Source organism: Camponotus floridanus, unplaced genomic scaffold, assembly GCF_003227725.1.
Source record: "Camponotus floridanus strain SB8 unplaced genomic scaffold, Cflo_v7.5 scaffold7, whole genome shotgun sequence".
NCBI lineage: Eukaryota > Metazoa > Arthropoda > Insecta > Hymenoptera > Formicidae > Camponotus > Camponotus floridanus.
In genome coordinates this window covers 2,752,993-2,777,247 of record NW_020229838.1, presented here as the reverse complement: position 1 = coordinate 2,777,247, position 24,255 = coordinate 2,752,993, and the positions used below count along the sequence as shown (strand labels likewise).

At 34.8% G+C, this 24,255-nt stretch overlaps 2 protein-coding genes across 2 annotated transcripts; both read right to left on the bottom strand.

Moving 5' to 3' along the window:
* Nucleotides 1–6,615: 6,615 nt before the first annotated feature.
* Nucleotides 6,616–18,311, bottom strand: LOC105248415. Its single transcript, XM_011253179.3, has 5 exons — nt 18,107–18,311; nt 13,608–13,746; nt 12,513–12,853; nt 8,606–8,716; nt 6,616–7,181 (listed from the first exon to the last, which is right to left on the bottom strand). The coding sequence occupies exons 2-5, from the start codon at nt 13,737–13,739 to the stop codon at nt 6,929–6,931; spliced, it is 837 nt and encodes a 278-aa protein (XP_011251481.1). The 5' UTR covers nt 13,740–13,746; nt 18,107–18,311; the 3' UTR covers nt 6,616–6,928.
* A 1,317-nt stretch (nt 18,312–19,628) lies between these two features.
* Nucleotides 19,629–21,359, bottom strand: LOC112639506. The gene is made up of 4 exons (XM_025413688.1): nt 21,072–21,359; nt 20,440–20,630; nt 19,909–20,019; nt 19,629–19,764 (listed from the first exon to the last, which is right to left on the bottom strand). The coding sequence occupies exons 1-4, from the start codon at nt 21,246–21,248 to the stop codon at nt 19,629–19,631; spliced, it is 615 nt and encodes a 204-aa protein (XP_025269473.1). The 5' UTR covers nt 21,249–21,359.
* Between the last annotated feature and the right edge of the window lie 2,896 nt (nt 21,360–24,255).

Sequence of the window (24,255 nt, the reverse complement as noted above, 5' to 3'; positions counted from 1 at the left end):
CGTCTCGCGACAAATTAAGTTAATCGGAAGGAACCAATTTTTCTTCGGGAAGTACTGCGGCAGTACTTGCGGACGACGCGATGCCTTCCTGAATCAATACTCGTCGTGAGAGAAGCCTCGGTTGGAACGCCGCAAAGCGGCTTAGCGTCACTTTGACATCACTTCATATTTATGATGTTAACAGCGCGTTTCTTCTCGTCTATTTTAGGCTTGACGAGAGTCACTATTTTTTTAAACTTAACTTTATTAAACTCGTTTGTAATCTCTCAAGTTATAATTAACGGTGTAAGCTCGAGATATATTCATAGATTTCGCCATACGAAGTAACTTTGATGACATATGCTAAAGTAAATATAATAATATTGGGGACAATTTTTTGACGAAGTTGAGATATATATATATATATTATTTTATATATATATTATTTTAATTCTTATCTTATTAATAAATGAAAGAGTAGAGAATAGGGAAAATAAATGGCAAACCGCTTGAGATAAATATAAAATATGTCGATAAGATTTCGATGTAGTTCCATATTAGGGATATAACTCAAAAATTGGCGCGACTTACTTTCGCATTCGCCTTGCGCGAATGTCTCGCCTGAATACGATGACATATTTTATGCGCTATCACCGACAGTGAAACTTTTCGTTGGATTTTTATCAAATGCTACTGCGGATACTTAAAAAAGTTTCGGTCATAATTAACCCTTTTAACGGAAACCCGAGAAAGTTCAACCACGTAAAAGTCGTCGCATTGAGTTATGTCGCGCGATGAATGGCAGACATTATCAGGATTCTTCATTCGGACTGCATTCATATAGCCATGCTTTACGATCCTAGTCGATAATAAATCGATAGATTCTTAGGTTTTAGAAAAAGAGAAGAATTTATTGCGGCACTATTAAGTATTGCTAGTCGTATCGCTAAATAATTACAACTTATTCAGGATTAACCCCTTTAGTAAGAAATTTTAATAATTAACAATATTAAGAAATTTTAATAATTGTTATGTGATTTTCTGATAGGAAAGGCTGCAGACATTTTCTGCAATTATTTTTTAAAATATTCCTTATAAAAAATGTGATAAGATAATTGAAATGTGATCGTTTCAAATTAAACGACGATGAAAACGAAAAAAATGAATTATATGAGTTACTTTAACAAATGACTTAAACATATCGACATCTACGTGTTTGAATATTTATCTTACATTTATATACAAATCCAATAAAGAATATTTATCTTACATTTATATACAAATCCAATGAAGAATATTTATCTTACATTTATATACAAATCCAACAAGGAATATAGGATGCATTAAAAGAAACACAAAAAAATGTGATATACGCTCATTTCAATTATCTATTCATGAATGTCAAATAAACATGTATGCATTATTTTAATAATAATTCTCTTGCAGTACAAATTTACTAAAACTACACAAAATATATCAAGTGTATTTAAAGACGTATCGTGTAAAAATTTCTGATCAAGAATAATTTTATTAGAATTAAATGCGACTTTTCCGCAACAGAATTTGCGGAAGCAGGTATTTATTTTCATAAGAGCGATTCTCCAGAGCTCGCGTTATTTTTATAGCAAGGCCCGTAAGGATGCAAAAGGTTGAAAAAAAATGGTGTTTTTCTATTCGACAAGCGTCTCTCTTTTTGCATGGAAAACGTCGCGTACGGGGTAGCTTACGGTTGCATCGCGTGTCCCACGAGATATGTCGTCGTCGTCGTCGCAATTTTAACGTCGACCGCGAAACTGGCGACTTCGGATACTCGCGATGGCACACAGGAGATGTATCCTTTACTAGGCTTTTATAACCTACCGGATAATACGCGCGGCGGGAATCGCCATAGAATCATACGGCGGTGTCGTCGCTTGATCAAACGGAGGGTTGTTATAAGCAGCCTATACACACCACCACGCCCGGTTCTGGCCCGCGAACTAGGGCGGTGCCGTCGCGCCGCGCGGAATCGATATCTGTTCCCTCTTACCGGATTTTATTCAATGGCAAAAAAGAGGGAGTGAGAAGGAGAGTAAAAGAGAGAGAGAGAGAGAGAGAGATGTCGGGATCAAAAATAAATTTGTGCGGTGGGTAGGAAACCGGAATTCGTTGTCGCCGGATAACAGCGAATTGCCTGTAATTGATGTATTCCATTTCATGGCTGGTTACAGCGCGACTCGAATTACTAACTTAAATTCTAATTTGTGGTATAGAGCGATATTTCAGAAGATTTTTGACAAAGCGAATGGTATGGCATAAGTCTTTGTGCCTCCTCTTTTCGATGATTAAATACGCATCGATGGATATCTATGAGAGATATCTGTCCCAAGCGCGTAACAAAGAAAGAAAATGGGCACGAAAGTGAATTTTTCGGTCGCTAATGCATCTTACGGATGTCACCGCTCATTAATTTTAATAAGTTCGCTGTGAAAGATAAAGCGGCCTATACCGAAAATGTAAAAATTGAATTTTACATTTTAATTGCCGTTTAAATGGCAACATTAATGCTGTTCCGTCAGTGCAATTACGCCGGCATAATTTCCTTAAATCTAATTTTCGTTATCGCGCAGGTGCGAGAAATTAAAGCTTCTAAGGCTGTGCTAAAGTTAAAAAAGTGCAACTTTTAGAATTATATCTCATTTTCTAACTGCACGAATTGATTTTTTGCTTCATTAAGTTTATATTGTATTAAGTATATTTTACTTCGTTAAGTATAACACTCGTCGATCTACTTGTAAATAAATTGCATTAACGCGTTTTTACATTGTTACATCACAAATGCGTTTATTACAACGTAATTATTTGAATTATGGGAGCGAGATGTGTGTGTGATATGAAATCGATTTTGTCGATTCATTTAATTCGACTCTCATTTAATTCGACTTACACGCGTGTTCTAAATAATTTAATTCTCGCGCTATAATTAATTGCGGTTTTACAATCGCGTTGCTTTTACAGGATGCGTGCTTTTCATTATGGATGCACGTCGAAGTCCCTTTATCCGTGCAATGCCTAGAAAAAGGTAGGGTCGCACGTATGAGGCTACCAAGATAGGTGCATCGTACCCATGTAATGATAAAAAGCCGCGTCTTGCGACAAGAGCAAAAAGGGCGTCCCTTACGGGCAAAACAAACACGACGGACGGCAATAAAATGTATAAGCAACCTTTGCGACATAAATAGGGCGAAAGAGCATCTAACGGCTTCTTCGGTCGTTCAGCCGAGTGATAACTCTCGTAAATATCTAATAACTTTATTCGCGCATCTCTTACTCGTCATATTACTCCTAGAATCGTTTCAGACTAATAAAACCTTCAAATATTTTACCCAGAACTTTACTACAAGTACATGTAATACCCATAAACGCATTGAATTATTGAGATTATTAATGGCATTAACGTTATCAAGAAAGTGCCACGCAAGACCATTTTATAGCGTTGATGTAAAATGAATGGAAAATACGGAAAACGCATCAGCGAAAATTCCTTTTCGGAATATTTCGCATATTCATATCGCACTATGAAGAAAAATGGAAATACGTATACGCAATAATAGACATTACTTTCAGAATTATCGTACTCCATCAGGGTGGCATTATTAACGAGCCTTGCTTTTGCCTCGCAATCAATATATCGGATTTCTTCGTCAATAATATCAATAACGGCGTCACAAGAGTGTCATTATTCCCATGGAGACACCCACCCGGACATTGATGTCATCGAATAAATCCAGAATCAATTTCTCCGACAAGCCTATCGCACTGATATCCGTTTAAACGAGCTAAGTAGGACAAAATAGTTACGTCATTTTTATATCGTTACCGTTGTAGCCCGAGGGTTTCTCTTCGATGAGCGGGATGTAATTTTTCATTCTTTATCCTGAATAGCAATATTATGATGCCAGAAGCGAACATGAAAGAGAGAGTGAGAAAAACTAATCAGCGAGGACGCGGAAGATTAAAGAAGTCGGATTAACTGAAAAAGAAATAAAAGTATAAAACGTGAAAAAAAGATAACTTAAGCACTTACCTCTCCGAGCAGTATGCGTGACGAATTAAACTGTAAAATCTAATTGCCAGGTTTAACAATGGCCGATTTAATTAAAAATCTCTTGTGCAAAAATAATTATAAAATTTTTACTTTAAATTAAAAGTCAATATCTTGATGATATATAATGCGAATAAAATATATATTTATATATGTAAGAGAAAAAAAGAAAGGAAAGGATATATGGTTTTCTAGCAAAATTATTTTATTTAGAATCGTGTATATGAAATTTTAAATTACTATTTAAAATACCACTTAAAGTAATTACTTTGACTATGCGTGCAAAGAAAGTAGGTTTCAGTAAAATTATCATCTCTTCCAAGGAGATATAAAGTATTTATGACACGTAGCAAATACAACATAAGTGCTATCTCGAGGGTACTCTCCTCTTCTTCCCTCTTCCTCCAGTTTCCATCACTCACCCTCTCTGCTACTTCTACCGGTTCTTGATGCAACGTCCCATTTCGTGTCGTATCTCACCCGATCCACGTCGGCCGTGCACGATTAACCCCTTATCATATCTCCGTGTATACTTTGTAGCAACATGTTTGAAAAATGATGTCTTCTAAGTTATGGAAGTCATGGATAGAACAAACAGATAAAGAGAAAGGAAATAAAAAACAATAAATGTTTTTAAATAATTTATTGTACATTATATTTACATGATTTTTGATCTGGAACCCAGTGATCTGGGGCACAATCTATTATATGATTCTCTCTGAATGTTTTAATTAACTTTTGAAATTATTGTTAAAACAGAATTTATATCGCATATAAATTTGCAGTATATATTTTCTAGTTGTACTTACTGTATTTTAAAGCTTTTGATATTTATATGCCATTCTGTATAAATGACTAAAAATTATCAAATACATAGGAAATAATAGGAGCATTTTGTATGTAAAGTTACGCTGTTATGCTTTAAGCATAATTTTACCAATGCGAAATGCACGGGCTTTATTCACATTTGGATTGCTTTTGCACATATTTGAAATTTTGTGATTTATGAGTTACTCATAATTTGAGTCCTGCATTCTACAATATCGACACTCGCTGTGCCCATAATTTACGAACATATATTAAAATGTATCAGTTTAATCAAAAAATTACTAAATACATTTGTTGCAATCACGGATATTATTTTATGTTACAATCAAAATTTACTGCCTTTGAGTCAATTTAGTTATTTTATTAGATTTTATATAAATTTAGTTATTTTTTTTATTTAGTTAATTATCAGTTATATTTCACGTTGTGTGCATACAAAAAACGTTCTTCATATATAAAAATATTTTCAAATATATTTAATATAAAATTTTTTATTTAAAAAATTTAATATTTTCTTTGGCCGTGTCGCAGTTCACTAATCAATTTTCAATATTTTTTTAAAGCATAAATATTACAAAAAAACTATGAATAATTAACGAAACCTGAGAAATTATATTTTAGTGAAAAAATACCATTCTCAAATATAAATATGGTAATTGGTATAAATAATATAATTGAGATATCTAATACGCGCAGCTTTTCTCTCGCATAAATCGAATTCACATTCATGATTATAATTAAAATACTTGCATTTAATTAAAGATTAATTTTACATATCAATTTTAATTTTACATGTCAGTAATTAAATCTCTCTCTTCTATAATAAATATGTAAATAACACACACATAGATATTTATTAATCATAGAAGTATAATTATTTTTCTTGATAATAACATCATTGTATCTCGATTACGAAATAATATTTTTCTACGCAATGCTATTTTTACTAGTCGATTAATTAATTTTAATATGTAAATTCATCATCCACTATGCAAGAATAAAACTTCTTTTTTTCTTCCATTTAAATTTTCATATTATTTTCATTTGTTTTTATATCGTGTTTCTTTGTAAACTTTTATTTTGCGTGTAATTATAATTTTTAATAATAAAAATACTTACTCTCTTGGAGTTATACCTTTAAAGTTAGTTTTTACACAAGAATACACGATTCACATTTTGATCTACAGTGCATAAAGATTTAAAGCATTGTGATATGGCATTGCAAAACGTAAAAAGGTTTCTGTATTCTTGTAAAACATCTTGCAATATCGATGATGTATTCGCAAGAATGAAGCATAATACATTTCTTTGAATCCCGATTCTTAGGCCGTTCTTTCCTTCGATTTTTTCTTGTCTGTACTCGAAATATCCTTTCATCGCTTTCGTGTTCCATGTGTTGTTAAATCTGACAAGTCTATCCAATTAAATCGTATTATGATAACAACATAACAAGGAATTGTTACAGCTTATTATGGAAAATATAACCGTACATAACGTTACATAAACGCTTTCCCGTCTTTTACATATATAGTAGCGCTCCAGTTTCCACTCTCGGCTCTGTTATTTGCGAATCACGCGTCATTCTGATATATTCGCAAATCACTTCTTATACACAATATCAGTTATTTAAACGTAACTTGTTAGACATTTTTTCCTTTAATTATACATATTATTCGAAACTTATTAAATATGAAAAAATAAATTTGCAAGACATTATTTAATTTTGCGACACACATTTTGAAAAAGGGAGCTAAATATGTAAAATACACCTAGTTACAAAAATATGCCTTTTTATGAAAGCTATAATATTCGGGACATTGATAGATAAAAATATATCAATAATTGATTATATTTGAATAAAGAGATTCATTTCGTATATCAAAAATGTGCATTTGCAATTGCAAAAGTCTGTTTCTCTATTATCTGTATTGTACTTTCTCGACATTCTTAGCGATCATCATTTACCTTATTTGGATAGGATCATCAACATTATGATGCACGTTCGTTGGAATCAGATTATCATCTGCATGCATCGCGTTATTTCATGCTGTACCTCGACCAACTGTCCGCGGCATACTCGTCTTCCATGCCGAAAGTTCCGGCCGCGGGATCTGTGAGGTTCGGGTCAGACGGGGGTGCGTTATATTTCCCGAGGGCCAAGTCGATGAGGGAAAAACTGCACCCGGGAAACATGGCGGCGCAGTCCTTGCCCTCGTGGCCGGCTTTATGTGCCTGAGTGTACGTGCGATGCTCGTCGGGTTCGAAGGAGAACACTCTCTTTAAGGGTAACCTGCAAACGTATTATTTTTAGATCACGAATCGTGCATTGCACGACGATGATGGAATCGCGCGTCGAAGAGCCGTGGAAAATCGAGATGGGAGATCTTCGATTCTCATCTTCTCTGTATCATTTACCGAGATATCATGAAATATTTCTCTCTTAGAAAGGGTGAAAAAACGTTCTTTCTCTCTCTCTCTCTCTCTCTCTCTCTCTCTCTCTCTCTCTCTCTCAAGAGGCAACCCTCTATAAAAAGTCCCTAACGTTTTACGAATTGCGCATTCTTGGCTGAGATGATGAGTAGATTGCTCGTAATAGTCGGTTACGGAATAATCGGGGAGGCGCTCCCTCGAGATCGTCAGACAGAAAGAGCTATTTTAAACCGCACGCGAGTCGAGTCACGTTTTTAATCCGTCGTCGTATTTGCGTTTGAGAGAAAGAGAAAGTCATAATAACGTCTTATGTTTTGTGTTTTATACCTTCATTTAGAAAAAAAATGAAAGTAAATTGGCATGTAAAATTTCTAAAGCTTTTCAGTCTCTTTAATTAAGTAAAATCAAATAGAAAATGAAAACAATGACAAAAAATGAAAAATTTAATTAACAAATCTCTTAGATATATAATTTATTCAAGTTGTATCATTCAATTTTGTGAGTCGCAGTACATATTAAAGCATTTGTTTTTCTTTTAATTACAAAAGTGTATTTTTTATAAAAGCTCTTGTATACTTACGATATTATTATCAAAATTCTTCATGAAGTGTTTCAAGATAAATGGGTCAAGTAGTAATAACGAATTACAATCAAAACAAAAATGTTCAGGCATTAATAGTTTTCATGTAAAGCGGATTGAAAGTGAAGAGGATTTTTTTCAACAAGGGGACAAATAGCTAACACACAAAACTATAAAATTGTATTGATCATATCGAGATCATATCGAGTGGAAAATAACACGATTTTTATTTTCCAACTAACTCATAACAAAAATATGTGTATTGAAACGGATTGAGAGAGAGAGAGAGAGGGAGAGAGGGAGAAAGAGAAAAAGAAAGATTTTTGCGACGATTTTCATTACTGTTTTCCCTAAAGAAAAATATCCCGTCTGTTAAATAAAAAATTTGTTATAAAGAATGTTATCAACTCAGTTTGATGCATTTTTTATAAAATTTACAAATTCTCGAAAAAAAAAAACATTATTATTCATCTAATATTATTGTTTATCTTACACCTTTTTAATTTCTCGCATCTGTCGTTGCATTTTTTTTTCTTTTTCTTCTCTTTTAGATTATTTTGAAATCTAGCGATGTTTTCATTCATCAATTCGTAAATTAAAGTAAATGTAGAAGAAAGATAAAAAAACCTCGAAAAATAGAATGTCAGTTTACGACTCTTCGAGATACATTTGCCAAATTCTTTCACGTCGTTTGAGAATCTTACGAGAATGATATCCGCATCATTTCTTCTATCAAAGTATTCCCTTTCGGCATTAATCGTTGGGATGCTTCGCAAAGTGCACGTAGAATGCATGTTCTGCCATCAAAACCCATCCTGAAAAATAAGAGAAAATTAGATGTAAAATGTTAAAAGATATATTTTATAAAAAAAATATTTGTAAGACGACTATATATTTTTTCGTCGTTGTTTTTTTGCGAAAGACAAAGAGAGAGAGAAAAAAGAGTGAAATCTACCACTAAATTCGGTTCTAATTTGTCGAAGTGCTCTTTTTTTATTTTTACGAGTTACTGCACGGATCACGATAACAATTTTTCTAACTTATCAATGCCACTTTGTGGCAAAGGAAACCTTAGGGAAAATGCGCTGAATGACAGCATTTATCAGATTTCCCCAGTCAGTTGACTTCAAAGCCAGACAAGAAACGACGATATTTTACAGGGTGTATGTTTCTTTAGACGATTGATAAATACTGTTTTAACAGAAAGTTAAAAGATTTTTAAAAAAGAAGAAAATATAATTCATATACAGTATTCAGTCATTTAACAACCTAATTAATTGTTAATTTTTTTATTTTAATTAATTTTTAATTTTTTTATATTCTTATAAATTTCTATTTTATATTTTTCGTGATTAATTAAGATCCTATTATAATATTTATTTATTATTAAAAATAAAAATTATTATATTTCTTAAATCATGGAGCTTCAAAGTTAAATTAAATTATTACATTTTAGAAAATCTCTCTCTCTCTCTCTCTCTCTCTCTCTCTCTCTCTAATATAATTCAAAGAGAGTAAAGAAATTAATACTGAACGAAAAAATAAGACAACGGGTTTTTTATTTTATACGCAACAGACCCCCGATCCTATCAAAGCAATTTGAATAAACGCCTATCATTTATTTCCGAGGGCTTTTTACGAAGAGAGAACTTGAAGAGTGGATTTCGAAGAAATGAGATAGAATTAATACTGCGGATTTAAGTAGATAACTTCTATGTGACACTTCATCCTATTCATTCTTTTAAGTAAATGACATTCGTTCATGTATTAGTTGTCCGTATATTGCCAATTTACGAGTGTTTCAAATGTAATCCTTTAATTTGTCTCGCCGATAAATTCAAATACAATTTACGTTTTACGTTTCTACACTATTCTTCTAAAACTACAGTTATAAAAATATCACTGAATATAAAAAATAAATTAACTATAAATTAATAAATCAATAATTGCTGGTGCTAATGCTTCTCCTGTTGCATTATTTTCTTGAAAGAAAGACAAAACGTCCAGCATTGAAACCCGCATTACGTGTCGCATTTTCGGATAATTGCTTTATGAGCCTCCTCACAATGCGACGCTAAGGATTTCCCAGTTAAATATTCTTGTTACGTCCTTGGAGTAAGAACGCCCAACGGCTATAGCCGTGGCCTTATTTTGGCTCGGAAAGCGGAACGCTATCGACGAAAATAATCGGAGGCTCTCTGACTAGCGGAGGGTATAAATCTGGTTATGGCTCGGGTCGCGAAAGAGAGCAAGAGAGAGAGAGAGAGAGGGGGGGAGAAACTATTTTCCCATGGTCGTTGGCCCGAGAAACGGATAAATGATCTGTTGGAGACTCGTTCAGAAACAACCTTCCCACAGCCGCTATCGGGTCGCGGCTGTGGAAACGCCACCCTCTGATTCATGCCATCCTCGAAGCCGCATCACCGCCTCGTCGACCGATCCCTTATAAACCAATGGCGATGTTGCACTTCTCCGTATCCCATACGCACACAAGTAGAAATACGCATCATCCTTACACAATGTTCTATAGCAAGCGCTATAAGACGTCGGATATAAACCGTCACTTTAGCATCCACTTCTTCTCGGCGAAGGAGTGAATGATTTCATGCGGATATTAGCCGCAATACTCTAACGCTCGCCTCGTTATCCCGGCTGGGATAAAGTGGAGTAAACGATGCTGCTAAATGTCGTTCGATAAACGTCCTTAAAAGCATCGCGAGAGATGCAATAAACGCTTTCTCGACAATTATGCGAGGCACACGCAAATGGCTCTCTTTGATCGTCCTACGTTAGTCGTAAAGTTATTCGCCTCGTAAGCTTTATAAATAATACATAAAAATTGTTTGCTTATTATTATGCGCTTTTTTTGAATAAGATTGTTTTTGTTTATTTAAAGAATCAAAGAATCATGAGGAGAAGAAGCCTCGAATGTATTTTCGCGAAGAGAAAATCAATTTTGAGTTGATATTTGTTCAATTATGTGCAACAAAGCTTTGTGCATTTGAAAGAAATTTAATAATTGACTACAAGAGCTCTAATCAAATTACGTTAAAGAAATACCTAATCCAAATAAATATTATGAATAATTTGAACAAATACAAGATATTATCTTTAGCTATTATGCGAGAACGAAAGACGATAGCCAAAGATTGATCTAAATTTGACTAATCCTGATTAAGCTAAATCCCTTATAAAAGATTTTCGGACATATCTATGATCTCATTCATAATATAGACACCTGTCACGCGTTATTCACAGCTTTTCAGTGCCAATGTACCTAATAAGTTCGGATAGAGCTGAAGCACATTGTATTCCCGTAAAATTATCGCATCAATTCACGTATCATAATACAGATAGCATTGATAAAATTGTATTCGGTTCTCTGTAATTCGATCCTCTTTAATTCGTTTCCATGTTTTTGATTTTATTTGTAACTTCTGTGAATCGATTTGCGAGCCTTTTCTTTAATTGGATAACCATTAATTTCATAATTTTTATTTAACATTTGACGGCGTAGAATTATTGAAAGATGTATCGAAAGAGGATTGTTATCAAGGTATCAAGACTTATGATATCATGATATCAAGTTTTTTGATACGCATATCATGTACTGGGATTAGATTCGATATAAAATGCAATTTAAATCCCCGGTCAAGTAATGAAAATTAATTGGCTAAATCCCGTGTAATAGCACGTCACAGGTCTGTTTCACAGTATAATACAGCTTGACAAATTGTAAGCCCACGTGACGTGACAATAAGCTCGTGTCTCTAGCTTCGACCGATGCGCGATCGAAGAGTTTAGTCTCGTCGAGCGTCATTATTGCAATATATCAGCTTTTCCGGTTAATGCGGCCGAGACGTCGGGATACGTTGCGATAGATGACACGGAAGAAACTGTAGTACTTCGACGGGACTTTGCCATAAAGAGGCAAGACGACCGTTCGATCGTGCCAGAATCACTAAAACTGCCGTTCTATTTTATTATCGAGCGTGTCTCTCATCTCGTGAAAATTCGTCGCTCTCCCCTCTTTCCCCAAAGATGCTCTAAAATCCAGGTTAATATATTCGCTCAATTGGAGTCTTAATCGCCCACGAAAGCATAAGCATATGTTATTATCAGGAATAGCAATAATTAGATTTTTATGCAAATTAAAGAGCATCTATTTTTAAATTTTGGTTAGTTTGCTAATTAATCGGCTTAATGCTTTAATATATAAAATCCTTATTCGAGAAATGTAAATGTTGCAATTTTGTATAAAATTTTTTAAATACAAATATTTTGTAAAATAAAACTCTTTATTCGTCATAAAATTTATTAATCTCTTATTAAATGTTAAAAATAAATATATTTACACATATTTTAATATTAATATTAATATTTTTTTCGTAAAGTATTCTTTATTCTTTTCTCTCTATTTTTTCAAAAAATATTCTTCTCAACGCAAATATAATTATCTGTTTGTTTAAATTTGAAAAATAGATTGCTTGGACGCAATCGAAGATTGTTTTGGTGCGCTTTTATTGATTTTACCGAATTGCAACGATCGAAATATGTTTTAAATAATACGTTAATAAAACTCTTTCATTGATTTAAATGTCGTATACTTACGCATTCATGATGACTTCCAATTTTTTGTAAAGCTCCCTTCGGTGCCTCCTTTGCAAGTAATAGTACTCCGACTTATGGTACTTCTTTCCGCCGGGCGCGAAGTGAGTCCTGACATCGTTATTCCATCCTGAATATTTCAGAGGGCCGTTCCTATTAGCGACTGCAGTAGAACCGTAACGATCGTGCTTGTTGCCGGTTTTGAGTTTATCGTTTCTCAGCTGCAGAAACGGCTCCAGGGCAGGTTTGCTCTCGTTGGGCAGGTCATAGGAGATACCCCAGTTAACACCCTCCGTGAAAATATTGTCCGAGGTTAGGGTGTGGACCGTCATACAAAGGGCGACCTGCGTAAGAAGTCTGCGTTATATTTGTGACTGTCATTTCTCTTCACTTTTGTACCTTAGACATAGTTTTTTCCTTACATCATCATTTATATAAAAATCTCACTAATTCTCGCAGGATGAATTTCTCGCAATAAATAAACTGTGATGTACACCTTCTGTCATATAATAAAAAAATAAATAAATTTAAAATAATAAAATATATATGATAAAAATAATAAATTTAAAATAAATAAAAAATAAATTTATAAAGTAGTATTGCATGCAAAATTAGGATTGTATCTGCGATTAGAAATGTTATCCGCGAAAAGATATCAGATAAAAAACACGGAGTTTCTTAAATTTCTTAAAGTTTTACGAGTATTTTCGATTCTTATTGCTTATTAAATCTTTCGTTGATATTGAAAATAATGTGTTCGTAACAGTTTATAATAAATCATATTAGAGTATAACAATTTTGCCCCATAACTTTATCTATTGGTAAGTGGATTTAATCAGTAAGTAATTAATGATCAAGTTAATTAGCTTGCGAGCGATGCCTCTTATAAGTTAAATTAGAAGTTAAATTAATTCATGTTATGCATTGAATTTACATTTTAATTAATATTGTAGTATAAAAATTTGTTGTTCCAGTCAATAGAGAAGTATAATGACTTTTTGACTTTATGAATAATAATTATGTTTCGAATCAAGAGAAAGAAGTTTATTTACATAAAAAATATTAATTATGTGATATTGTACGATTAATTAGACTTACGGAAAATGTAGAACCTTCGGGAAAAACGATGTAACGTCGTTTTCTTGAGAGAATTGATTTGTCGTTCGCCTCATATTCCGACAAAATTACGCAGAGCATTAAAAATATCAAATACCTGGCATTGTGATTCATTGCTATTCTGTAAAAAAAATATATGCGGCGTAGTTGATTTAACTAACGAAAAAAATGGAGCACTAGAAAAGTAAACTCATGAATAAGATTTAACGAAATCTCTCTTCAAAAGAGTGTGATATAATAATCTATGTTTTTAAACAAAATTTAAAGTCAATTAACAATCTTGGACATAAGTTTATACTTGATTTTTATTATGCGTGTGAAGCACGAAACACGGTAATATTTCCTGTTTCCAGATTTAAACGTGGAAGTCCGGATTAAAAGCGGATGCGTTTGTGCTATCTGTGTGAGTAAATTTGACATTGACACAGCTGACGCTCGCCCGTCGCTATTTTAAACGTCCAAAGATGATATATTCCGCGTTTGAATCCCGCAAAAACCAGATCGCTAATTTCGTCGCGTCAACGAAGCGCTCTTTGGAGCAAAATGAAATTATTTCATTGTCATCGTAACATATAGAGAAGGAGAGAGAGTGCAAGATTGAAGGGTTATGGAGCGAAGAGGGGAAGGGAGGAGGGAATCGTGGCGGGCGAAAACTTCTTCCGGCGCGAACTTGTAAAGGAATTACCCAACTTTCCGGAGAGCAAATCTCGGTATAATCCGTTGAGAAATTGTTCGACGACTTTCCTGAAATAAAAGCAGCCCATGAGCGACGCCGGTAATGCCGCCTTTTTGCGATCGCGAGGAGCGAACTGCCGTAAACCATCGGGATTCTCTTTCTCATTCTTTCTCTTTCTCTGTCTTGCTCTCTCTTTCTCTCTTTCTCTCTCTCTCTCTCTCTCTCTCTCTCTCTCTCTCTCTCTCTCACTCATGATTCGGACTGGTGACTCCGAGCGGGCGTTAGCGATCGGTCGGGAGGATTAGACAGGAAGTTGGAATTGTACGAGGAAATAATCTTGGGATAAATAATCCGGTCGGCCACGCTCCAATGGCTGGATTTATCGCGAGTTCGCAGATATTTAAGAGCGGGCCTGCGCGGAATTTTAATTCTGGTTTTGCGCGTCACTTGATCCGAAATTAAACATCAAGTCTCCGCTTTACTTTCCGTGCGCGAAATTCTTAGCGCGTTAATTTCGAGATATTAAAAGAAGGAAAGACACACCAATATACGGAAAATTGTAAACATTGAAAAAAAATTTTGATTTGAAAAATATTCTTCTAGAGTTTGTGGCCGAAAAAGAGAGGTATATTTTATCTTACGGATGCAAGATTAATTTTTCATTTCGCGACGTGGGTGCTGCGCTAGTGATTGCCATTCTTCCTCGATGTTAACCCGGAAAACTTCGGAATTGCCGGCATTAGTTTCTTTCTCCCTCCCCCGGCGAGGAGAATATGTGTGCGCGCGCTGCTGCAGGATGTTACACGCAATGTACCTGTGTATATACGAGTAGAAGCGAATTGTACATTCTCACGTGATTATACATCGATCACCGTGCTTGCATTTCCGGCCACGAATCCCATAGATCCTGCAGCGGAACGTTATCCGCTTTTCCTTTCACGTTTGAGGGAATTTCGTTCACCCGCGTAACGACAGGCGGGATATTGTCGCATTCCTCTTCTGCGAACTTTTCATTCCGAAGCGGGATGTCAATTCCCGTGCCCTCGAAAAGACGTCAAACTAAATCAAGAAATCAATAGGAGAATAGCCGTGTCTATCGATGAGGATGAATATGGGAATTTACAATTGAAAACATTAATATATTTTTTCCGAAATCTCGTAAAATTAAAGAATATACAAAATTACAAGATAAAGAATTTTACAAAAATTGTATGCGATGAAGCAAAATAAAATTTTCTTTTTTGATAAACGAACTTCAAGATAAATACATGTGCAAATATATGTTTCCTTAATTGACATTCTAACTTTTCTCAGTTCCGACTCCGGCTAACATAATTGGGATCTTATTACTTGAGCGCAAATATTATAATCAATGTCAAACGTTGCGCGCTCGAGTTACAAACCACCCTCAGCAGCCAATTAATTTGTACAGGATTATTAATGTACTCCCGGACAGAGCGTAGAATGTTGCGAAATTTGTTACGTCACGAGGAGAGTCGATACTCTCTCCTGTAGCAACTATTTATGTACATTCGAAGCGCATAGGTTCGTTAACGTCAGTTAACGAATATGTCAATAATTTTCCGCATAATATAATGTAACGCGAACTTTCGATAACATATATAATAATTATATTGTATGCAATAGTGTATATAATATAACGTCGTGCCGAATATATTTTATTAATAATTCTGATAAATCGGGGCAAAATGCTGCGATTGACGTTTCGCGGTTTCGCGCAAGACTGCCAATCGGAGCGTTAGTCGTATAATTCACCGAGCAAGATATCGAAAGATATATGAAGGAAAAGGTCCGGCTCCGCAAATTGTGATCCGTCGACTCGTCCCGCCGATACCATAACAAGATATTCCGTGTTCGATGAAAACCAATATAATCGATCGGTTTGCCGGCATCAAGTCTCCTCGACCGCCCTTGCCATATCGCTGATGAAACAAGTTTGATTAGATGTAGCAGACACGTTCGGAGCTTGGAATTCGATAAAATTCTATTTCGATCAACGAAAAACAAGTTGGCTGTCACAGCCTTCCGTTTTTGATCTTATCCCAAGTTTTATTACGGATATGTGACGCGCGAAATAGAAAATATATCAGTACGCTGTTAAATTTGAACTTTAACACACGCGCGTTCTTTTAATTTTGCATAATTATCTCGTTAAACGAGAAGATTTAATATTGCAACCTGACTTGGCCCATAAAAATTAAACCAGGTGCAATGAATTTAAAAAACGAATTTCGAAGAGCTCTTGTTCGAGCAGAGCATCATGAAATTATAATTACCTATATTAACAAATTAAGGGATGTAATGGATTATAATGGTATTTGTAGAGGAGATAATTACTTTGCATACAGGTGTGTCAAATAGACGAATGATGGAATTTGTAATCTCTCCTCGCGTTTATAATCCTTAACGCGTATAAATCAGGTTATTATCTTTTATAGACATTTAATCAATGGATAATAATTATCCCGATTCTCCGATACATTCGCATCGACCTCGGATATTCATTAAAGGTATAACCGCCGGATAATTCTATTATATCAATATTTAACGTAATCGTCGTCGTCTGTCAAAAATATCAAAAATGGTGCGCGAGATTCGCAAGTTTCACGGACACTGCTGACATAATCCACTCCGACAGGAAATTGCTCGATCGTAGTCCCGAGGGAGAGTCGAACTGGTCAAATATTTTCGTGTAACGTCAGACAGAGCTTTCCGTGTAGGATGAAGGATCCTGCCCTCGCGCTAAGAATAACTCCTGTAACTCACTTCGGCGAACTCTTTAGGAAGTGGGAAATTAGTTGGTTGTGAAAAAATGACATGGAAAAAGGAGAATGATCGATGCGATCCCTTCGCAAACAATGTACGTCAATAATTTTCTGGCAATTTTTGTTTCGATGACTGAATCTTTTTCATCGAGTGTACGATTCTCTGTTGGAACTTTTGACGTAAAGCTTCGTCGGAAATAGCAATGCCAATGTGTGCTCTTAAATACATCAATAATATCGCCGAAACGTTAATGCGCGGTTCGCTATCTCGCTGAATAGATTATGATTAATCAGTTTGTCGAGTAGTTTGCCAGCCGTATTGAATTGCCGAAGCTAAAGAATACCCTGGCATGAAATTAACAAAGGGAGTGCATTATCGTGAAAACTACATAAAAGCGAAGTTGTACCGTTTGATCCTCCCGTGTGACAAGAGATGAGTAATCGGGGAAAGAGAGGACGCCTGATATTATCGACATTTCTGACAAATTTTCTTTTTTATCGTCATTCACTCTCCTTCGTCGAATATTGAAAACGTCACTTTTTCCCATTGAAACGAAATAATATTGCGCCGCTTACACGAAATTGATTCAATAAATGTGAATGAAGGCTGTTTTGATAAATACAAAAAAATAATGTATTAATGAACAGCTAAATGTGTATTACTTTCTCAATTAATTTTATCGTTATTACAAATATCAACAAATATCGATATGCAATCTATTATATTTACAAAGTGTGCTTTGTATTTTCACTGGAATTGACACGCCTCGTAAATAAAGCTTTGCACGTAGACGAGACGACTCGTACGTGTTAAATATCAGCATGTAAATTCGCGAGATAGTCCCATAGATAGCCCCGTTCGATTGTACGCCAGTTTGATCACCGGCCGAGCAATTATCCCGGCCAATCTCCGGAATCCGTCGGTGGGTCCCGCGAAAACGAAAATGGAATTGAAACGAGCTGTTTTATTATCGTACCGCCGATGCGTCAAATCGCGAGCGAATAATCCCTGTGCTCACCTGTCTCACTTATTTGGATCTCCTGCGGTCGTTCACGAGGGTCGCCCGGTGAGTAATCTCCCGTCCCGGCCGGGACCGACCGTTATTATTGCAGTTAGGTGAGCGCGGAGCATTGTCGAATTCATTAACGTCCAGCCGCGTTCGCTCGTACTTCCGTTCTCCTCGGCTTTATTTAGCTAAACGATTAACGGCTCAAGAGCCGAACAGCCCGACACGTTGCTGGGCGTGAACGTAAAATACCGCTCCACTATTAGTGCGATTAACGTTTCCGTCCGTATTGTGTGCGTGTGCCGAGTGCCTCTCTTCAGTGTCGGGACACGACACACGCACGCGCTCTTGTATCCTGTGGTTGCGCCTATAATTTGAGAGCATTTATCATCGTACGCTGCAATAGGATTTTTGCCGATTATCATTATCCATGCGGCGAATTATGAGGTGAACAATTTTATTTGTCGAGAATGGAATTCACCGTTAAATAAACTGTAAAACAGATATCGAGAATTAGATAACCTTTTTAAGTAAATCGAAAGATTAGAAGTGGAGAAATGCCAATAAGGATGTTACCAATTTTATTGAGTTATACAAATCGAAGAGGAATATTGAGTTTGGAAAATTAATTTAAAAATAAAGAATATATATTTATTTCTCTCTCTTCGGTCTATCACTAGATAGGATTAAATATAAACTTGGATAAAGTTTTTTTTTTATTTTTATCACGTTTGCGTCTAACAAATTAGTGTCGCTAGATTAACTTTACATATAACTAACAAGAGTCATATGTAATTTTAACTTGTTGGTTGTGCGTCAGAGAAACATATGAAATTGTTAGACTGATTGAACGGCGGCAGCCGTGTCGAAGTGGAAACTTATTCATCTGTGAGAGAAAAATTTTATAAATGCGAAGCGACTGCAACATTTGAAATATTAATAAAATTGATGGTATAAGAACACTTTGAAAATTATAATTTCAAATATGTGAGGCCAATTTTTCTATTATTTTACATAGCCAACTAATATCAAGTATCGTTTGCTTCATTACATTTGTATGTAATGTGATATGTGCTTTATGTATCATATGATTCGGACTTTGAGATTGAAATGCTCATTTGTTTGAAAGTAATTAAAGCTATGAGTTTTATTACGAAGAAATAATAAATTTAAAAAATTTGCAAATCTGTTTTTTAGGAATTACTTCTTAATGGAAATTATATAATTAAGCAATGATTTAATAATAATTTTTGGAAATATGTATCAAATAAAAGTTATACAGACAAGCGCTTGGATTGTTCGCTTTTTATAATTTCATTTCTTTTTTATTTTTATTATATTATTGATTCTTTTAGGAACATATTTATTTTAGAAACATTATAAACGTACATTTATTTGATAAAGTAATATTGAAAATATCACAGATTTTTCTGCATAAAAATACTCTAATTAAATATAAAATTTTTTAATAAATCACATTATAGATTGCTTAGACTTTAATTTTATCATTAGTCTGGCTTTCCAATCGCCACAGTCATTTATTTTCTGTATATAAATTGTATAACAATAATTTCAACAATGAAAACGGACAAGGGTAGACAATCTCGCAATCATTTTTTGTTCGATATGCAATATCATAACAGTCGTGATCATTAACATCCTCGAAATTTCTGAAACATATTTTCTTAAGTTTTTAATTCTAAATATTATAACATTACAATAATTTTTATAAAAGCAATATGTATTATATGTTAAAATATTCGTATAGAAAGTATTAATTCTTATCGTAATAAAAATATTGGAAATACGCTTACCTTAAAATAATTCGTATAACATCTTCGATAATTGAAAATCCTGGAGGACTTAACACTGTTTCCACTTCACAAATCGCACGAAGAATACAGGATCGTCCAGGCAAGTTTTGACTAAAATAGATAATGTTAATTACGTTTAACTTACAGCCAAAACTCGAATAAAATTTTTCGGATTGTGTCAGTTACAGTTATATTTAATTTAATAAAACATATGTTCGAGATATTTAATGCACATTCGATAAAATTAATATTTTAACATTTGTCGAAAATTACAACTAATTTTTTCCCCTTATTCTCTTTCTTGAATATAATATTTAAATACATTTGAATATAACGTATTTTAAAATCATAAATTATTTTATATTAATAACAAATTTTTCTTGTTATATTAGTAAATAACTTACATAATATTTAATTTTATACTTTGATTCTATTTTTTTATTCTGTCTGTATTTTCTAAAAATTGCGTTTTATATATTTTACAAAAATTGTTTTATATACATTTATTTAGCCATTTAATTTCTTTTTTACCCGTTCAATGCTAATTCAAGATTGGCATAAAGTTCGCGTCTATGTCGTCGTTTTAGCTTGGACGGTCTTTTGATTACAGTTTTCCTCAAATCTTCTCGACTAGGTATAGGCCATATCATATCGAATTCCAAATCGAGATTCCAGTTGCTAGGCTCAGTAATCTGAATAGCTTTCAGCAGGGTCAAGGTTACCTGAATTCCACATACATAAAATCTCTGCTTAAATAATAAAATTACTTTAATTGTTTCAGTCAAAAATACTTGAATTAAAATAAAAAAATTGCTAATATAAAAAGATGAGAGAGAAATTTTCTTATATATATCTATATTTGTAAATCTATGCAATGGCTGATAGGGGAAATACGTGTTCCATAATACGTGTTTCATAATACTGATAGTACATAAATTACTGATGAATTTAATTCAATAATACTTTTCGGTTTATAATATAAACCGTGTGCCAGCTTCGAGATGGTTGCTCGTAAAAGCACGGTTATCACGTAAAATGAGAAAACGTCCGCCTAACTGATTCCTATCGATCTCTTTCGATATTTGTGGAACGAGTAGGGCGCGAAGCTCTCGTAAAAGTCCGGCGTAATGAAAGACGAACCCTCCGCTGACCGTCTGACTCACCACGAAGGCGCTCCCCTTCGGAAAAGCGAGTTCCCGTTTACGCCTGGGTAAAGTCTCCCCTGACCTTTGACCAGTGGCACTTAAGTCGGAGTCATTACGGTGACACACCGCCTCCCGCAGGAGCGACAACGAGTCCGGGATCTCGGCGAGGATCAGGACGAGCCACGGGGCTCTCATTTCTCGAAATTACCAGACAGGCGGGTAAAATCGGTCCACCTTCCGTTGCTCGGAGATCTCCCGGGAGGCTCACGGGACGAAGAGCATTTTCAGAAACCTCGGAAACATCCTTCGCGGTTACGTCGAAATATTACACTTGCATTTTGCGCATTCGAGAAACGACTCGCCACGAGGATGACGATATGGGAATAACATCTCGCGCTCGTTGTTTGCACCGCGAATTATCACACGTCTGGTTTGCAACGATGAAAGACAATCTAATTGCTCGAATATTTAAACGTACATTCATACCGCGTTAATTGCGCCTCCGTTTAACGTGATTATTATGAAATCGAATCTGCAATTATTTTCACGTAATTATCACGCGAACGAAAAATTATCCCTTCAAAAATAACATTTATTGATCCTGTGTGTTAAATTTTTGTATCTTTCAGTCATACGTACGAAACTTCATGTAAGGGACAGCTTCTGGGATTGTAATAAAGTATGCGGTCCTATCTCGTACATGGACTGCACATACGTTCGTTCTCTGGTATATTTTATGTCGCGGTAAGATATCTTTCCAGTGGCAAGATAGAATAAATTTTAGTTTTTGTCAAGTTTTAATATTTCAGCACACGCAACGTTGATGTACGTGAAAATTTCAATATAAATGAAAATATCTTTTTTAAATTCGAAATAAGACAGTTAATATGAAAAGCAACACAAAAATAATAGGAAAAGTGACATTAAAATAAAATAGCAAAATGAAAATGACAGATAATAAACGAAAATAACATAGCAATTACGTCCTTTTCGTTATAATATTCACAAGGTTTTTCGCAATTTGTTTAATGGCCAAATTGGCCAAATTGGCCATTCAATAATTAAACAAATTGCAAAAAACTTTGCGAATATTATAACGAAAAGAACGTAATTGCTATGTTATTTTCCTTTATTATCTGTTATTTTCATTTTGCTATTTTATTTTAATGTCACTTTATTATCGAATGGCCAATTTGGCCAATTTGGCCATTCAATAACTAAATGACTTCCATGCGTATTCAATGAGCCCGACTGAGAGAGCTCATTAATTCTCTCGGGTTTCTCGTAGGCCATTAAAGTCTGACAAGCTGTCCCCCATATTGCGGAGTCCTCTTGCTTTTCCATGCTAATCTTGAAAAATCTCACCGAAAGCTCGGGCAGTTCTTTATGAGAGCTTCATCGGCTCTCCGTTTCCCTCCCCTCTCTACACCGCAGTCTTCTATCCCTGCGAGAACCCTTAAATTTCGTAAATCTCGCAAAATATATTCAGGAACAGTCTGCCTGTTTTATCCAATCCCGAGGATCCGAGTGCTTTCTGACCATCTTCACAGCTTCCATCTGCGAGGTAATTTCATTTTGGGCTTTCGGATCTCCTTGATTCCCTCTCTTTTCCTCCTCTTCCTTCTCCCTACTTAAACTCATTTTTTATTTCTTTTTCTCGACGACACTGCCAGTTCCATTCTGCCACCCTAACCGGGAAAACCGCGTGATTTATCTAACACTTTAAATTGAGCGATTTTTCTCGTTTTCGAGGGAACGATTTCTTCGAAATCTTTAATCGCGCAATTGCTATATAAATACAAGAAAAATTGCCAACATAATCAATGCGGTAATCTCTTTATCGACACTTCGCAATATATACTTTCAATACTTTCGTTTCTTTATTACGATAAATACCTAGAACACGTATTAAATCTGTTACGAAACATGCCCTATAGTTGCGACACGTTTATCCAATGTGGGTCGACTATTTCCTCGACGTAACGCAATGTTACCCCAAAGTCCATTTTGCACGAACATTCTGGTCGCTATTAAGGAAACCAGCGGACGCAGATTCATCTGTTTAGCTTGTAATAATAGATCGTGTGGATGGAATAATATACTGCATATCCCTTTCTCTCTCTCTCTCTCTCTCTCTCTCTCTCTCCCTCTCTCTCTCTCTCTCGCAGATATATATAATCTCTAAGATCAGTAATGCGTCGCGTGTTGCATGTTGTGTGTGTGAAATTACACTCTATTTCCACGTATAGTGACGGTAAGCTAACATAATACAATTCCCCTCCAGAATATCAGCTGGTAGTCAAATTTACATCACATATAATTAGCGCGGAGTCGTTGATTCGCGTGCAAATCACGCAATCTTCGAAGCTATTTCTCTCGCAATATTGGGGCTGATATCGCGGTGGAATTTATTCGAAAACTTTACGCGTTTTTCGATCGCAATGAAGATATATTGGCGGAGTCAGTAATTAATTTTTCGCTAAGAAGAAAAAACGCTTCCTCTTCAAATTATTTAAAGAAGCTGCGATTAAAAGGACATCCGATTTCCGAGACATTTCAAACGAGTAATTTCTTTCCAATTAATTTATAAAATCCTTTTGAAGATTTACGTCAAATTAAGAAGAATAAAGTTTTATTATTTTTTTACATCGATGAAAGAGAGAACCATCTTTTTAAGAATAATTATAGAGCTGCGTTAAATTATTCGCAATTATTAAAAAGTAGATAGATTTTAATGCGAAGTACACAGTACACTGTGTAATTTGCACTTTGTTCAAAGACTCTCTCTCTCTCTCTCTTTCTCTCCCCCCCTCTCTCTCTCTTTCTCTCAAGAGATTGGGTCTTTGAAAGTTCTGTTGTAATCCGAGCAATTTCATAGTTACGAGGAAATTTCAAGAACGACGTTTACTGCATAATTTGAATTGCTGACGTCATTGTTATCAACATTGTTGTCGATCTCATCACATACTGATGGTTACTATTATTTGCTTTGATGCTATGATATTTTGGCTCCTTTTTTCTACGATTAAAAACACCGCACATAATTATTCAAAACAACACGATCTTTTAAGCTCAAAAAGAGTATTACTTTGCACGCTGTGCAGAAAGAGAGATGGGTTTACACCTAAACTAATTCACGACGAACTTACGACAGACTATTTTTAAAATGCACTTTAGAGTGTATATGAAGCCATGTACGTAT

Coding starts and splice junctions, on each gene's coding strand:
- LOC105248415 (XM_011253179.3), bottom strand. CDS start 13,739: ATGAATCACAATGCCAGGTATTTGATATTTTTAATGCTCTGCGTAATT. Junction 12,854..13,607: donor CCGAAGGTTCTACATTTTCC/GTAAGTCTAATT, acceptor CTTCTTACGCAG/GTCGCCCTTTGTATGACGGT. Junction 8,717..12,512: donor TTGGAAGTCATCATGAATGC/GTAAGTATACGA, acceptor CTTATTTTTCAG/GATGGGTTTTGATGGCAGAA.
- LOC112639506 (XM_025413688.1), bottom strand. CDS start 21,248: ATGAGAGCCCCGTGGCTCGTCCTGATCCTCGCCGAGATCCCGGACTCG. Junction 20,631..21,071: donor CGAAGGGGAGCGCCTTCGTG/GTGAGTCAGACG, acceptor TGTGGAATTCAG/GTAACCTTGACCCTGCTGAA. Junction 20,020..20,439: donor CTTGAATTAGCATTGAACGG/GTAAAAAAGAAA, acceptor TATCTATTTTAG/TCAAAACTTGCCTGGACGAT.